Here is a 17,879-nt window from a genome sequence, read left to right on the forward strand (position 1 = left end):
ACATCTTCAAAAATTGGCCTTAGACCTTGTAGTCGCCGCTCGAAAGTTAAGACCTTATTCCCAATGTCACCCGATAGCTGTGGTGACCACTTTTCCCCACAGTTTTGGGTAGGTTGGCCAAGTGTGCCATTGAAATGAGAAAATTTGACATAGAATATAAACCCATGACTGCAATTAAGTCAAAAGTTTTGGCCGACTTTGTAGCCGATTTCAGCCCGGGGATTTTACCTCTGTCTACCAAAGAAGCAGTAACGGTGTCAGAATCGACATCAAGAGTTTGGACCCTATTCACGGACGGGGTATCCAACGTGAAGGGGTTAGAGCTCGGCATAGTACTAACCACGCCTTTGGGAGAAATCCTAAGGCAGGACATAAGAACCGTTCCTCTGACTAACAATGAAGCAGAGTATGAAGCTTTGATTGCAGACTCAAACTGGCCCGGGGGAAGGACTCTGAAGTCATAGAAATCAAATGTGATTCCCAACTGGTAGTAAATTAGGTCTACAGGATCTTCAGAGCCAAAGAGAAACGTATGCAACAGTATGTAGTGAAAATCCAGGCTTTGCTCGCTCGGTTCAAGGAATGGTCGATTACACACATCCCGAGGGAAGAGAATGTAGAAGCAGATGCACTAGCTAACCTTGTATCGTCCATAGATATGAAGGGATCGGACTCTTGTACGGTAGTACAGCTTATGCATTCAGTATTGGACGCGGATAACTATTATGAGGTAAACGCGACTAATTTGGTTTGGGACTGGAGAAACGAGATTATTGACTATCTCGAGCATAGGAAATTGCCTGAATATCCTAAGGCATCTCTGGCACTGCGCACTAAAGCAGTTTGATACAGCTTTAAGGGGGTCAATTCTACAAAAGGTCTTTCCAAGGCCCGTTGTCCGATGTTTGGGAGCCTCCGAAGCTAATTTTGTTATGCGAGAAGTCCACGAAGGGATCTGCGGAAATCACTCAGGCCTAGATTCCTTAGTATTAAAATTAATTAGGGAAGGATACTACTGGCCCCGGATGGAACAAGACACCAAAGCTTATGTTCAAAAATGTTATAAATGTCAATGCTACGCACCGTTGGTACATCAATCGGCATAGCCATTGCACTCAGTTTTGTCTCCATGGCCGATCATGAAGTGGGGACTCGATATCGTCGGACCTCTACCACCGGGCCCCGGCAAGGTAAGATTTCTTTTGATTTTAACTGACTATTTTTCTAAGTAGGTTGAAGTAGGTCCTTATCAGAAGATCGGTGAACGTGAAGTGGTAGATTTCTTATGGGAGAACATAATTTGCAGATTTAGGATACCAAAAGAGATAGCCTGGGACAACAGGACGCAATTTATAGGCGCAAAGGTCACAAAGTTCCTTGAAAACTTGAAAATCAAGAGGATCACATCATCACCCTATCATCTGAGCGCAAACGGCCAAGCAGAATTAACGAACAAGGTGATTATACAAAATCTCAAAAAGAGATTGGAAGCAGCTAAAGGTAAATGGCCCGAAGAGCTTCCAGGTGTACTATATGGTACCAAATCGAGCACGGGGGAGACTTTTTTCTCTCTTGTGTACGGGGAAGAAACCCTGATCCCGGCGAAAGTGGAAGAACCTACCCTGAGGTATTTCCGGGCAAAAGAAGAAGCAAACAATGAAGCAATGTTAGTCAATTTAGAGCTGCTCGATGAATGCATGGACTTGGCGCATATAAGGATGGCATCCAAAATCAGAGAATAGAGAGATATTACAATCGAAGAGCCAACCTCCATTATTTCAAAGTACGATACCTGGTTTTAAGGAAAGTAACTCAGAATACCGGGGAGCTCAATGCGGGGAAGCTAGGTCCAATATGGGAAGGCCCCTACTGGGTTTTCGCTGTCACCGGAAAAGGGTCATACGCGTTAGAAAATCAATATGGAGAAAAGTTGCCAAGAAACTGGAACGAGGAACACCTCAAGAGATATTATTGTTGATAAACATCGCATGTACTGAAACTATGTGCTGCACTCTTTTTCTTTTCGTTCAACATTGTCCCAATTGGGTTGTACTAGCAAGTTTCTTAATAAGGCAGCAACGGAAAGCATACTACGAAGGAATCTTTAGCAGTAGCAATAAGACCTTTAAATGACAAGGCACACAAGCAAAGAACTACTACGGAGCGGTTAGATAGCCTTTTGCTCGATGGTAAAGTTCCTACTGGGAAGTAAAATTTGCCGTCGAATAGAGATTACCTGACCGTTCACAAGTGCAATCCACTGGAGGATTGATAGATAATCTTTGGCTCGATAGAATAAATTCCTAAGGGGAAGTGAAGTTTGCTATTGAACTGAAGATCATCTAGAAATTCACTAGTGGAATCCTCGAAGGAGCAAAACTTCCAGTATTCAAATTCGCATTCTTCGCATTCGAACACTAGGGGTGATATGAGGATATGTCAACATTGACTGCCACATCGATCGGAATACGAAAAGCAAAAACATAGTTGTATCATCGGGACCAGGGACTGTGCGTCCAGCCCTGTAGAAACAAGTTGTACAAGTTAGCCACAAGAAATGGCAATTTCTTTTTAGCACAGCGAATGCTTATGTAATTTGAAAATGGAAGGAATAAAGTAAAGTCCTTTTATTTTTATCTTGTTTCTTGTCTGAATGATGAATTGATTTTATCATTTGAAAGTTTACTTCAAATGCTAGTGCCATAATGAACATGAGATGTCCTCTTCAAGAGCATTGTAAGCATAAGAGGGCCCTCTCTTAATAAACCCTGACGTTAAAGGGTTGATTTCGGAAGAACTTATGCCCAAAATCCAAATACTATAGGGGAAAATACACCTGAAGTCTCGCATATCTCGGCACGGAAAACTTACGGGTATACTTAAGTGAAAAGGATGCAAAAGAGCAAAACTTGTGAAAATACTTAAACGAAAAGGACGCAAAAAAGCAAAATTTGCGCAAATACTTAAACGAAAAGTACGCGTAGAGGAAAACTTGCACGATACTGGATCGAAAAAGTACTTCTATTCAGAATAAACGTGTTAAACAGCACAAGTGCAAAAATATGAAAGTGCATAAAAGAAAACAAAACTAAGTTGTTGCATCTCCGGAACCCGGAGGAAGAGAAGCATCAACGCCCCCGGGAGAAGTGGGTAGATTTGCTGCCAGTTCGATATCTTGGCCTTCAGCATTATCACCTTCCGGTTCTTCTTCCGTTCCCGAGAACTCAAAACCGAAACCAGAAGAATTGGTAGCATCAGGTCGGTTCGGAATACCTCTTTTGGCAGTTAACTCCAGCTCTCTGGCCTTAGCGATTTCGGCATCAAATCTAATGACACCCGCTTTGGCTTCTTCCAAGGTTTTTCTCCCCATGTTGTACATAGCATATATTTTATCAACAATAAGGGAAGCCTCTTAGCACTGGAGTTATTCTTTAAGCTGGCCAACCTCAGCAGAAAGGTTGTCCCATGCGAATCTCATGGATCGAAGGCTGACATCAAAATCACGGATAGTGGAACTGTAGATTTTATTATACTCTATGATCTTCTTATGTTTCTCCTCTAACCGAACATACTTTTCCTCGGCAGAAACAAGCTCTTCAGGTTTGGAGTTTAAGGTTGCCTCCAAATTACTCAATCTTTTAGCAGAGGCAGCCTCACGATCGGATGCAGCAAGAACGAAATTTTGGACTTCAACCCATTTGGTCTTAGTTTCTTCAAATTGTGCCCTTAACGGTGCGACCTCCTGACTAAGGGTTACCACTTATTGCTCGCTTTGCTGCAACCGAGACTCCAACTCAACGGCCTCAGCAGCTCGTGCTTCCAGTTTTGAGAGGCGAGTACCAATTTGGTCTCGCTCGGGCAAAACTTTATCTCGCTCGTAGATAAGTGCCTCCTTATCATGAATCAACCTTTGAAGGCCCTCAGAAGCAAGAAAGTTGGCCTACATAATAAAACAAAATACAAATTCAGAACCATGCCATAAAAATATAGAATAAACAAAGGAAATAAATACTATACAACTATTGCGTTATGCATGGCATTGTTCAACACACTCACCCGAGAGAGTTTGTATTTTTTCCATATCTTTTTCTAAAGCCAAAAGCTTCATATAGTTTACAAGTTCAACCGGTCGGGACAGCAGGTGGCATCCGATAGAGACCGAGAGAGTAACGCTCCTCCTTTTTTTAGGATCTTCTAAGGGGACAGCATAATTTTGCCCCAGGTTCCCAACTGGGGAAGAGGGACATCCTCCTCTCGGGCAGCTGTGGCTGGTGGAGATGATGTAGCAGTTGCTGGTGGCGAAGGCAGAGTTGGAGAAGAGAGAGAAGAAGCAGATGGCATTGTAGGGTGAGAAGCAGCTACGGCAAGTGCAGTGCTGGTTGTTGGTTACTTATCAACCAAAGACGGAAGGGGCCCGGTACTCAGCCTTACAGTACTGGGCGCGACAACTGGGACTCAGAAGCGTGAGTTGGCATCTTCCACCATATCAAATTCCCCCATAGTGCTGAGGTATCGTCCTCGGTTGGTGTAGCTAACTCAGCAGATTGAGCATTTTGTTGATATAGCTAACTCATCTTCACAACATCCGGGGATGCCTCAGGCACTACATTCTTTGCCTTTTTATTTTTTCACCTGGTCGCGGAAGAACGCCTCCTTTTTGGTTGCTTGTTCTCCGGACGGGGACAACGAGAAAAGTCACATGCTCCAGAAGCAAGCCCAGAGACACATGTTCGGGTAAAAGCCTTCTGCAGCAGCCTCGCTGCATCAGTAGGATTAGCCAAAACGTCCTCCACAGGGACGACAATTGAGCCCTGGGGTAAACCTGAATTCAACAAGAGGAAAAGGGTTAATTAGTTTTTCTTATACGAAAGGGAAAAACAAGATAAGTTTAACCTATCATGATTTTTGGCCTTCTACCCATACGTACACCCTAGTTCTTTCCACGTACGAGTCTCCGACGTAGTAACATCTAAAATATTTTGAACCCACTGGTCCAAGCCTTTGTCCCTCAGTGGAACCCACTGAGTCGCTGAAATAAGTGAAAGAAGAAGAATCAATAACAGCATGGGATTATCTTTAGCTAGAAGAAGAAACAAGCGATAAACTTACGCGTATGATTCCACAATTCAGGAAAGGATGAAGCCGTGGACAGAATGATATCCCTGGTGGCAACTGCAATGAATCGTTCCATCCATCCATGGTCATTTTCATTATCCATGCTGGCTAGTAGGGCATGGTGTCCACGTTTGCAGAAATTTATCATTCCCCCGCGAAAGATCGTGGGGGAATAAAGGTTCATTAATCAAGCTAGGGTTAGCTCATCTCCCGTTTCCTGACACAGACCCCGAAGACAAGCAACTGTCCTCCACACAGAAGGACTTACTTGTGCCAGGCATACCTGGTAGTGGATGCAAAACTCCACAATAACATAATCAAGCTCCCCGCTCAAAGAGAATGGCCCCAAAGTGAAGGGATACGTATAAAAATACATGAAACCCTTCTTGGGTAAGGTTATCAGTTCCACCAGATCGGGAGCGATAATATCTAAATCATGGCAATGGCAGTCTTCCTTCACAGCAGGAATGCTGGATTAACGAATGGGAGAAGGGTACACGCCAACGGCCCACGTACGAAGGTTAGCAGAAATATACTTCTCTTCGAAGTCTTTTGTTGTGATAAGACTTCTTGGGATGATAGTGCTCACCGTAGGAGGAGCAGCATCATCAACTTTACATTTATTTTTTGAGGAGCTAGGGTTAAGAAGAAGTTATTTTTAGCAGAAATGAAGAAGGGGTTTCTATGAAGAAGAAGGTTAAAGAAAAGTTGAAGACAAAATGCGAGTTGAGTAAAGAGAGCTTTAGAAAATTTGGAGAATTATGAAGTGTGATGAAGAAGTTTGATGCGTATAAGTAAAGGAATATGCGGCTAAAATCGTGGCCACAATTACCTCGATAACCGGCAAAAGTGATGCTAATGTGAGGTGACGCGTGTGCGGGCATTAAATGCGGAGAGACATGCATCTAATCAACCGTCAGAAACTTTTCAGAGGGGGTCAGGGAATTTGCCATCAAAAAAGGTATCTCTACCAACTTCACGGTGACACAAAGTTATGCCACCGAAAAACAGGGGGACTATCTGTATAGGGTAAAATATATTCATATTTTATGATCGCATGAGAAAGCGACACGTAGAGCCGAAGACACAAGACAGTCGGGCCCGGAGGCAGTGATCCCACTTGCCGTCAGAAAGAATGATATTCATAAAGACAAAATAAATGACTGCCACCCGGCAGCATTCAATAAAGAATATTCTATAACATTAAATCCATGGTCCGTTACAGAGAACGTGGCATTCACTGCCTACCGTTACACATTCTCCAATGGCCCTCATAATTATCATTTAAGAGAGGCTTGATCCTAAGACCTTGTTCTCTATGTGTAACTATAAATAGTGATCTCTACCATCATTATAAGGGACGAATTTTCTGACAAGCATACACTATATTCTATCAAAAGCTCAATAATATTTTATTTTATTACTTATTGATATTGTTCCTACTGCCTCTGGAAGTTCTGCCCCCCGGACTAAGATATTTGCCATTTTATTTCAATTTCAAGGTTAAATCGTATATTTTTATCTAATTCATCTATTATTTTTGGATCAAAACGATTCGTTTGTCTATAAATCACGTATAAATTCAACAGTATCGTTTTACGGGTAAACAATAGGGATGTTATTATAGAGGGGTCTGACCGTATATATAAATAGATTAAAGACCACGTGATTGGCTTTCTTTTACTCAACAAAACAAATTCCACGTACACTTTTAGTCAACAATCAGACGGGTTCAAAACATTTATTTTGATCGAGTAGTGTTTGAGTGAAACTTGTACTCCGACTATTTTGCCAAATATATTTCATCGGAATGTCGTAGAGTACCAATGAATACAGGTGTGGCTATTTTGCCAAATATATTTCAGTTGAGTCATATTAATTTTTAGTGGAATATAACATCTTGTTTGGATGGTTGTTATGTATCGTTTCATAATGTATCGTATTGTATTGTACTATATCGTTTTGATGTATATAATGTTTGGATAGTTTATATTAATTTTTATTGTTTTATGATGTCATGCACGTATAATTTAAAGAATAAACTTGTAATATTATAAAGAAAAAAAATAAGGTACAATGTAGAATTATTATATAAATAAGTAGGTCAAAGGATAAAATTGAATTTTTTAATAATATAGAAGGACACAATGAGAGGGAAAAAAAAAATAAGGGAACGACTTGATCATACTAAATCGATATTCAATAAAGTGACACTTTCACAAATTTAACAATATGATACCATAAAATTGAAATAACAATCAAAATAAACATTATATTATTTAAAATAACAATATTCAACACGATCGGGAAAAGGACTCTCCGGCTAAGGCAAAATCATTTCGGCTGCAATGGCGGAGCGGGAGATCCCTTGTAAATCTTGCGATTTCCTTCTCGCGAGAGGGAACGAGAACTGGTAGAAGAAGAGGAGAGTATGGATGAAGAAGAAGTTGATGATTCATATGATTCCGAGGAAAGCGAGGACGCTATAATCTATGACTCCGATGATTCTGATTTTGAAATGTGGACGGTGCCAATGCGTATCGCAACGTCTGGAACTAGTATTACCGGGAGTGGAATGAGAGCGAGGTTGGTACTTATGCTATTCCTGTGTGCTTTGCTTTGTTATTATTCGTCGCCTTCTACTCATCATTGATGTTACTTTGTAATTGTTTGTGTGGTAGGGTTTTGATATCTCTGTCCACCCAGGTGCTTCTTTTATGGCTCCAATTGCGCAACTACGGAGTTACCTGAAGAATCCAAAAGAAAAACAGATATACACTGAGTTGTGCAACTTGGCAATTGGAATTTTCAATTTCCAGAATGTAAGTGCTTGCTTTACTCTTTTGATAATATCAAGCTAATATTGATTGTAATTGAGTTTTTTGCCTGTCTTCGTTTTAGGCTAAAGAGTATGAGTTCGTGGAAATTGTCAAGGTAAACGTATCATTTGCTGCTGGGATGGGGTTTTATTTCACCTTTCAAGCTAGAGATACTGATGGCGCGATAAAGATCTTTCAAGCATTGGTGTGGGACGGAATTAATGGAACCAGAAAGGTGGAATTTTGCAGGCTTAAGAAATTCATTAAGTAATAAAGGTAAACTTTGACAATAGAGGGTTGATTAAGTGGTAAGCACCCTCCGCCTGCAACCATGAGGTTTGTGTTCGAGTCGCCAACGGAGTAAAGTGGGAAGCTTATAGGGAGAGGTGAGAAAATATATATATATAACACATTAAACAAAAAGTAATAAAGGTAAACTTTGTACATAAACTTCATACTCTGCATCTGCCATCTTGTTATATACTGCTTATATAAGCCTCATGCTTATGGTAAGTAGATATATGTGTCCATCAGTCACCCTTTTGAAAGCTTTATATATGCAGCGTGTTTTGAATATTTTCCACTTGTTTTGTTTTAGTTTCACTTTGCTTTATCAGGGATTGCATTTGATATCCCTAATATTATCTATGGTGTACGTAATGTGTCCCATCTGCCCCATTGTTTGCTGCTAATTAAGTTAAAACATACTCCTACAACGATAATAAATATTCTGAGCAATCATATCAGAATTACCATCCAATTTGTTATCTCCTTGGTTTTATACAATATGCAAAAGCATTTAACAAAGTAAAGGAATAACTTTCTCACCCCAAATAATGACAAGGAGAATCTGCAGAATATTGTTATTGACATTGAAAGGTGATGAAAGTTCTAGGTTTCGAAGAACTGGTGAGGAAGTGAAATCACCGGGAGGGTTTGGGGTTTTGTTTTTAAAAAGGATTTTTCGGGATTAAATAAAAATATTAGGTATAAAATAATACAATTATTGGTCAAAACAAATGTATGTCTAAGCTAAAAGGTCATAAATTGGAGTGGACCAACTTATGACTTATGACCTATTTTGGCTTATAAGCACTTCTAATATTTACCAAATGCCATAAGCTAAAAAATGTTTATAAGCTAGTTTGACCAGCTTATAAGCTTACCCAAACACCCCCTAAATCTCAAGAAACGTTTACGCTTCCTTTGATCCGTTATTCGCAGAATTTAACTGTTGTTCTTTTTGATATAACATTTAGTCTTACTAAATTCTCTAAGTTCTGTAGGTCTACCAGTAACCTTTTGGAGAATGTCATTTGAGCTATTTGCCTTTTTCTCTGCAGCTTTAATTCATGCTTATGGAGCCAAACTTGGGTAAAATTGTTTGTTGCCTCGTGTCTATTTCTTTTAATCTGTTTTTCATATGCTTCTTTGTTTAATTCTTCCTTTTCTTTTCTCAAGTCATTTTATCATTCTATGACTTTTCGCTTTTAAGAATTTCAAGTGCTCTGAGCCATCTCTTATATGTTGTTAGGGGCTTCTGAGGTTTGTTGGGGCTTTAAGCGCAAAGCGCAAATAAAGCATGGGCTTTAATAAAGAAAGGTGCAAATGGAGAAAACTACAAATATGTATGTGTAGTCCAAGACTAATATCTATTAGCATGAATACCAAATATATGGACAAAAAAATTAAAGAAAATTTATGGTAAAGTGAAATATCAATTGTTTAGTGTCGTCTCTCCAGGAGTACGCTCACTGAAAGACCCGCTAAGCGAGGCGAAGCGCTCAGCATGTTTTGAGCCTCGCTTCAGGGCTTAAGCGCGCCTTTCATAACATTGAATGTTCTACATTGGTTAAGTAAGAATATTCAAAAGTGATCTATATAAAATCATTATGAACTCCTCAATCTAAAAGTTTTAACATAAATTTCTAAATGAGACACCACCACAATAGCTCCTTTGAATTATGATAAACTACCACACCTTAGTGAAGTAGTATTTACTTGAGAGATGAAAGGAAGTTCTATTAATTTATTGATCATTTATTTCATTAATTGTCATCATTGCATTCCAAATATAGCATTAGAAGTAGTTTTAGCCTTGGCACAAGAAAACTGCTTCAGCATTTTCATCATTGCAATAGAGACAAGGATGTTGAGTCTCAATATGTTCATCATTTTTCAGAACATCCCTTGACATCAAGACCAGCTCTTTGTTACTAAGAGGGCAAGAATGTTTCTTCAACACGGTTAAAATTGCATGGCTAAATGCCCCATAAGCTTTGTTTTCATTTTCACTTCCTCCTACATCTTGACATTCCTCATTAGCTTGACAACCACTTAGCAAAATGCCCTCATCTTGTTTAAGAGACTTCAACAAATCCAACTCCATTTGAGGGAAACGAAATAAAAGACTAGCTTCATTTCCGAAGAGTTGTAGCATATGTGTTCCAATATCTGAGGTATTTATGTTTGTTAAGGATGTGAGATGTTCCAAGACAGTTTCTTGAGGGATGAATTTAGGCTTGCAAGATTGTGATGATTGAATGGTTTTTCCCTCTGCTTGGTTTTTTGGCTTATGGGATGGTCCAATTTGCTCTTTCTCTTTGTCAATTAGGCCTCCGCTATGGCAAGAATCTGAAAGGATAGTGATGGTTGCTCCTTCTGGTACACGATTCACTATTTTTCTAATGTCTACATCTGCCAAATACACGTTTTTAAAGGTTACCAAGAATGCAAAATCATGAAATCTATATATATACACTGTCAGTGTAAAGAGATTTTACATTATTATTGCAATATGTTGTAACAGGTTATCTGCCTTATTTTCATGTGAACTAACTTTACTTTCTACTAGATTAGATAAGATCAAGAAACATACTAGTGATATAATTGAAGTCAAGAGGAATGATGGCTTCGTCTTGTTTCTTCTTTCCAATCAATGTTCCATGGCCACTAAAATGGAAGTACAAAACATCCCCTGTTTCAGCTTGATCAATCATCTTGTTAAGTACTTTCTTGATATTAACTCCAGTAGGCATCACTGAACTTCCTGGTTTATCCATCAACAGTTCAATGTGCTGTGAATCGAACCCGAATCGATTCACGAGCACATCTCTCATGGCTAAAACATCATTATGGCATCCATGTAACCTGTAATGTGTGTTTTCATAGTTGCAGCCAACTAGAACTGCCAGTTTTTTACCAACTTTCTCCATTTCTTTGACAGGTAATTAATGAATACAAGAACTCTCTCAGTTTGTAGATTTCTCAATGTTGAAGTGGTCTTTTGTGGATTGGTTCAAGTGCAAATTTATACTGGAAGTTTCATTGTTTTTGCTTGAAAGTTTCATTTCTTGAAGTCATTAATTGCTTATGAGTTGCCATTTCTCAGTTTCTACTTTAAGAAATTAGAGGTGGCAATGACATTTTGTTCACGCGATTAGTTTTTTCCCTCCCTCTTAAATTAAAGTTTTGTAGGAAGATTTCTCCGCTCATGGAAAATAATTTTTTATTATTGAGTACAATACTATCGTTAGCGCAAATGGTAAAGGCTTTTTCCATGTGATAAGAATGTCATGCGTTTAAGCTGTACAAACAAACTCGTGCAAAAATGCAAGTCAAGGCTGAATACAATTGACTCGTTATGGTCCAGCTTTTAGTCTGGCTCCACTGATAGCAAGATTTTAATCCACTAGGCTCAGTGGCAGAGCCACATAGCTCCAGAGGTGCCAATAGACACCCTTTTACCAAAAATTATAATGTTTAGATAGGTAAAGAATATTTCTTTATGTATATATATATACACACAATGATCTGAATCTTCTTGACTTCTCCTTGTATTTACTTCTTTATATTTTGACTTCTCCTTGAATCTTCTTGACTTCTTTATATTTTGACATCATTTAATGAAAATCATAACTTCGCTATTGACTAGGCTACCTTTGAGTAATGTAACACATTAATGTACACAAAACAAAAGTTATTTATTATGATAAAATAATGAAAATGTATATGGTGATAATAGAAGTGTGTCAATTGGGATAAAGGTGGCATAATCGAGTTTCAACCTCTTGGGACATAGCTTATGGTATATAGAATAAATTGCATATTTGGAAGGTCTCTAGCTTGTAGCAAATTAAGGTTTGCCAACTTTGTTACATATTGATGGGGACATGAAACTGCACGTTTTCTTTCACGTAACATCTACATCAACAAGATAAATTTCTCAGAGTTCGTTCAATCACTTTCCTAACCAGCATCTTCATATATTAAAACCTCTATCAATTACTTGGTGTGTACATCATACGATACATACGTGACACAAACTCAACGAATAGACAGCTTATGAGGATTAATTGTTTTTATTAAAATAGTGGGATATAATTAGATAAATCTCCACGCTATATCCAATCTTCACTTTTTATATTTCATTTAGTTTTTGGCTTCTAAGTCTTGATAAGGAAACGTGTTGCTTCAGACTTCAGAGCAAAGAAATACAGAGAGAACCAGGGAAGTTATTCAAGGCTTCAATTAGGAAGTTAAGAAGGTAATGCATTTTCAATTTCATATTCAAGTTAATACTTTTTTTTTTGGCTCTGCAATAACCTTATGTGAGCAGTTTCTTATTTTTCTTTTTATTTTATAGTAATCATCATTTATTTTAAAAGTTCCAGCTAACTAATGGTAAGCTCCCAATTTCCTGTAGTTTTAGCAATCTTATAAGAGCATATGTTTTGTCCGATGAACAACGAGCCAAAGGAGAACGAAACGCAAGGGTACTCCTTTGTTGTTGTACAGACTAATTTGCGTACACCTTAACTTATCAACCGAATATCTACTACCTTCCACTAGCCTAAGCACCGAATAACTTTGCCAACTAAAATTTAGGGTAATGAGAAAAAAAAATAACAAAGTGTTTTTTTGTCTCAACTAACAAGGTACGCTATGTAGCAACCGTCATACCAGTATTTGCTCCTCAAATGGCCATAAACAGATCCAATGGAGAATACGCCATACTTTGCAAAAGCCCATGCATTAGCTTCCTAATTTACCTGGTTAAGACCATCCTAAAGGAAACTAGAAATGATACCAGTTAACCACTCTAAAGGGTTGCTATTTATGAATTAGTCAATGCGTCCTTAATTTCAATTTTCCAGTTCAATTTTATCGGGACAAAGATATCTTTGAATTGTCCTGAAGATAAAATCTTCAGTTTAAAATTTCAGGATAAAATAAGTATTGGCTAATCTCTAAATAGAATGGCTATCCAGCTATCCGTGCACTTGCCCCTTGCCCTCTATCTCATTTGTGTGTATTCCGCTAGTGTCTCGCTCCAACATGATGGGCTTTTTACACAATATTTATCTCACACCATCTGAACCACACAAATTATTAGGAATTATATAAGAGTTAAGAGAAATCCCTCTTATTGATGATCAACATAATAGTCGGAATGAGTCCTTATTTGTCACTCCATAGGAGCATAGGACGAGTTTCGAGCTTGATTCTTCAAACGCTACACATAGACGATAGTGTTTTCAGTAAGTGCTACACATAGATGATCGGATGAAGTCTGGATACTCCATGAGATCTGGAATTCATCTCGGCTTCCTTTAGCCGGGTGGCCAGTTCATCTGTCGTCCCCCGAGAAGGTGAAGGTGAAGATGATAAACAGATTGGCCTGACAAAACAATCTTCAGGTTAATATACATTTAAATGCAACTCTAATTGGAAAAAAGGAGAGCATGAAGCAAAATACAGACATCCACTAGGCCCATCATTGATCACAAGTCTGAACCCATTCTCGAGCAGACCTTCTTGTTTAGCAACAAGCTTTGCGGTGTAAAGAAGTTGACCAAGAATTTCACAATGCTTTTCTTCAGCCTGAAAAAAAAAACGGGTGACGAAACAAGCAGGAGAATATACCAAACAAGGACCAACTCAACCGTTTGTGAAGAATTGATGACAATACTTTAGATTATGGAAGCAATACTAGATTGATTAAAAGAAAGAGGCTTTTGCATATTATAGCAGCATAGAGCCATAGTAATCAAATCTTTCAAGAGGTCCAGCTATGAAGCGTAAGGACCAAGGATGTTGTCCTTTGTACCCAAGACATTTCCTAATTCAGGTAAACCAAATGTAAAACGACTATAAAGTTTTACAGTTTCCTGGTCCAACATCTTCAAGCTCATAACATGACCAAGTCGACGCAACTTTGGAATTCAAATACAATTTCCCCCCTCATTTTTATCATATTGAGGTCCCATTTTTCTCTCATTATCAGGGTGCTAAGGTACCAATTAATTCAAAGATCAACAAGACCACACAAGAGTGGAAAGTAAAAACTATAATGAAGTACAAGGACATAAGCTCCATATATTGATTAAGGCTCAAAAAATCCCAAAAAACTACGGAAATAAGCATACAGTTCCGGCGAAAGATAAGGAAATATTTGATTTTCTTTAGTTTTTGATAAGATAAAGTAATTTTATATTGTGGGAAAATTCCCGTACACGAAAACTATATTCAAGGGTAAAGAGCCTACACAAAAATATCGTTCTCCACAAAATACATTCAATCTTCTATAAATTGGTGAACCAGAAAGAAACGAGGAATAAGAGGCAATATCTCAAATGTGCTGAATCACTTCCAACTTCAAGTAAGAAACCATAAGCCTCTCCATCCGTAGGACCCACATAAAGCGAGTGGTGCAAACCCTGCATCTTCTCTTCCGTCTTTGATATTAGGTTTTTTTAGTCAAAGTGAGTTTTTTTCATGATTAATTAAATCAAATAATTAAATCAAGTGAATTTTTTCTCCCTTAACTTATGTAATTTAATATCATATATCTAATTTCACTTTTGTTCTTTCCTTTTATTCGTTACTCTTACTGTCTTACTCTAGGCCCATGCCTTGATTGGGTGTGGAATTAACTGCATACTAACAATACAGGTTAGAGAGAAAGAAAGGGCAAAGAAAGCAAAAGACGGATAGACAGCTTCTAGGAATGCCCAAGTTTGTGACAAGCTCTATAAAAAAAGTTATTCTCTTCTCCCGTTAAATAAACAAAAATAAATTGAAGAGATAAAAGAAAGAAGAAATAAAGGACAAAGATAACCCCCTCAGCCACTAATAGCAGCTCCAGGGAATGCTGAGAGTCTTAACAGCTCAGTGCTAAATAATTTCTAGATCTTCTATCTCCTATTTCTCGTTTCCAATACTTTGTTCGATCAGATATAACAAGGATCATCATATTAAGGTGCAGTCACATGAAAAGAGTAAAGCTTTAGCCTTCAAACCAAAAAATTCAGCGAAGCAACTATGAGCAACATACTAAAAAATTGTGCCTATTAATTAAACAAAAACAAACTTCCCTAGTTCCATCTAATGATTCGGACCAAAACCCCAAACTGGTAAGCAAGTAAAAGAGTGACAGACATCACATGATAAAAAATAAGTATCTCAGATGTGGAATTATGTGTTTAATGCCTATTCAGAAGAAAGCAAGAAAGAAAGAAGTATAGGAAGAGAACAAGAAATAAGCAAGAATGAATGAATTGATGAACATAGAGAGAAACAACTTAATGAAAACAAAAACACAGAAAGAACAAGCAAGGAGATCATTCTCTCCCATTAGAGTAGCTACAAGGAATGTTGCGAGTCTGCGAGCAACAATGTGCTAAAGCTAGTTTCTAATTCTTATTCTTCTTTTTCCATTTTTACAACTTTATTTGATCAGATATAGAAAGGATCATCATGTTAAGTGCAGTCACATAAACCAAAGAACACCATTAAACTCTAAACCAATAAACTAGTGAAGCTCGCCTCGAAATGTCACCAATTTTTACTTCACTTACAAGCATTGCACATCATATATTCTGAATCGCAAATGCAGGGTACTATTGTGCTTCTTGTGTGCAACCTTTCAACACTATGAGCTCCCTACAAAAAGCTTATTCATACTCTTTCAAGAGTAGAAAGAATACCTTGGAAAGTCCTGTCAAGCCATCCCTGACCTTGGGAATAAGCAGAATGTGCACCGGAGCTTGGGGATTTATGTCTCTGAAAGCTAAAACCTGGCATGAAAACTATTGACTTAAATATAAAATACAATACAGTACATCAAAGAATGGCCAGCGTGAAAGCTTAAAGGCTTGCAAATATTGATGTACAAAATCAAAACACTCATACCATAAACGGTGGATAAAGTACTGACAGGGCAGTAGAAAAATCAAAACACTCTTCATCGAGTAACTTAAACTTTTATTAAAATAACAGCAGGTCAGCAGCAAATTATACAATCTTTGCCAACATGCAAGCAAAGGTTGGATGCTGCTTAAAAAGGCAATAGCGCATTTCAATTCCCCATGTAATATAAAAGATGAGTTAAAACAATCACCCAGAAACGAAACATGCTTACATCCCATGGACAGTTGGATTACGAAAACACAATTTTAATGCCCATCTTATTAAATCTTTTCCAGGTGTAAGTGAAGTAGCCTACTTTCATAGTATCAAGGAACACTATACCCACTCCTCAGAATCAAGAACTTATGAACTCCCTAGACATATTCCAAGACCATCTGCTTGCATTTGCTGATTTGCAGAAGTTTATATCAGGAAACGTTTTTACTATATTACATTGTCTCAATCATATTCTCAGAGTATCTTCCTCGCACAAGACAAGCAAGAATGTCCGAGGGGTTATCTTTTCCCCGTTAAAAAGGGCTCCGCAAGTGGAGCTCCAATTAACCTTTCCTCTCCACTCAACAAAGAACTACAGGAAGGATAAAAAAAACTCAGAAAACGACTATTTGGAGCAGGATATAGTATTCAACTATGGGTGTGTTTTGGTACAAAGGAAAATGACTTCCAGTGGTTGGTCACTACAAATTGTGATAAATGCTAAGTATCTAATGAAAATAATTTCTACCAAAAGGAAGGAAATTCACTTGTGTCTCTTGTTGACTGCAGTCATTTTCTTTTACAAATATCCCAACTCTTCCACCAGAATACTTACTTCAATCAACACCTTACACATTGTTAACAACCTTTAATACTCAAAAATCCCACCAAAACACATCCCTATACCCAATGCTGCTTCTTGTAGTATCACCATTCACTTACTTTTATACCTATCAAATATTTTCAAAATTATCTTTTTTTCCCTAATAACAAGTGGCATCCGCTCTAACTTGCGTATACCTCACTATTCCACCAAATACCTAAATAACAGCTAAACATAGAGGCAGAGACACAAACACAAAAAAAAAAAAAAAAAAAAAAATGAGCCAAGTGGCAGTATATACCTTGTCATCCTCGTAGACAATGTTTGCTGGGATTTCCTTGTTAATGATCTTGTCAAATCTGAAAAAACAAAAATCAACAAAAGCTAATTAACCATCAAAATAAACAGAAAATGGAAAAATAAAAAGAGAGATGAATACAAGGTAGGAGAATCTGAAGGAACGGTGAGAAGAGCAGCTTCTTTCTCGGAAGCCATGGCAGCAGGCTTCTTCTTCTGATGAGTAGTAAAGTGTGCAGTCAATATTTGGAGTCGCCTCTTATTGGGGTTTTCTTCACTCATATCGTAAAGCTTCCTTTTGTTTGTGGGTATATCAACGTTTTTAGTCAACACATCAGCACTGTCATTTTCTCGTAATTGTGATTAGGTATACAAAGTTTTCATTCTTACCTGTGCGTTTTTATCCCAAAATAATAGCCGTCAAATATATATATTTTGCATATTATCATACAATTTACATAATTAGTATATTTTTTTTATAGATTACCGCATGTAATTTATTTCGGTCCACGGACCAAATGTGTTAAAAGGCCAAATAAAAATATGTTACTTATTATATTTGTGTATCAACTAAACTAGCAGCATTCAAACTAAGCATGTTAATCGGGTCGGGCTACTCCAGTCACAGCCCGGTTCGA

The 17,879-nt window shown here is 37.9% G+C and overlaps 2 protein-coding genes and 1 long non-coding RNA gene across 3 annotated transcripts; 1 reads left to right on the plus strand and 2 right to left on the minus strand.

Moving 5' to 3' along the window:
* Nucleotides 1-7,401: 7,401 nt before the first annotated feature.
* LOC138906374 (uncharacterized) lies at nt 7,402-8,510 on the plus strand. The gene is made up of 3 exons (XR_011413666.1): nt 7,402-7,701; nt 7,797-7,937; nt 8,017-8,510. It is a non-coding gene; the product is annotated as an uncharacterized lncRNA (long non-coding RNA).
* Nucleotides 8,511-9,943: 1,433 nt separating this feature from the next.
* Nucleotides 9,944-11,234, minus strand: LOC104111362 (metacaspase-9). Its single transcript, XM_009621044.4, has 2 exons — nt 10,813-11,234; nt 9,944-10,631 (listed from the first exon to the last, which is right to left on the minus strand). The coding sequence occupies exons 1-2, from the start codon at nt 11,147-11,149 to the stop codon at nt 10,027-10,029; spliced, it is 942 nt and encodes a 313-aa protein (XP_009619339.1). The 5' UTR covers nt 11,150-11,234; the 3' UTR covers nt 9,944-10,026.
* Nucleotides 11,235-13,343: 2,109 nt separating this feature from the next.
* Nucleotides 13,344-17,607, minus strand: LOC104111363 (14 kDa zinc-binding protein). The gene is made up of 5 exons (XM_009621045.4): nt 17,384-17,607; nt 17,246-17,303; nt 15,923-16,012; nt 13,697-13,817; nt 13,344-13,614 (listed from the first exon to the last, which is right to left on the minus strand). The coding sequence occupies exons 1-5, from the start codon at nt 17,521-17,523 to the stop codon at nt 13,547-13,549; spliced, it is 477 nt and encodes a 158-aa protein (XP_009619340.1). The 5' UTR covers nt 17,524-17,607; the 3' UTR covers nt 13,344-13,546.
* Between the last annotated feature and the right edge of the window lie 272 nt (nt 17,608-17,879).

The sequence above is a fragment of the Nicotiana tomentosiformis genome, chromosome 2, assembly GCF_000390325.3.
Source record: "Nicotiana tomentosiformis chromosome 2, ASM39032v3, whole genome shotgun sequence".
NCBI lineage: Eukaryota > Viridiplantae > Streptophyta > Magnoliopsida > Solanales > Solanaceae > Nicotiana > Nicotiana tomentosiformis.

Excerpts from the sequence above, each read along its gene's own strand:
- LOC104111363 (XM_009621045.4), bottom strand. The coding sequence starts at position 17,523 with ATGAGTGAAGAAAACCCCAATAAGAGGCGACTCCAAATATTGACTGCA. Across the intron at positions 13,818-15,922 it reads GCTTGACAGGACTTTCCAAG|GCTGAAGAAAAGCATTGTGA; the intron begins GTATTCTTTCTA and ends TTTTTTTTTCAG. Across the intron at positions 13,615-13,696 it reads CAATGATGGGCCTAGTGGAT|GCCAATCTGTTTATCATCTT; the intron begins GTCTGTATTTTG and ends TTGTTTTGTCAG.
- LOC104111362 (XM_009621044.4), bottom strand. The coding sequence starts at position 11,149 with ATGGAGAAAGTTGGTAAAAAACTGGCAGTTCTAGTTGGCTGCAACTAT. Across the intron at positions 10,632-10,812 it reads TGACTTCAATTATATCACTA|ATGTAGACATTAGAAAAATA; the intron begins GTATGTTTCTTG and ends TGTATTTGGCAG.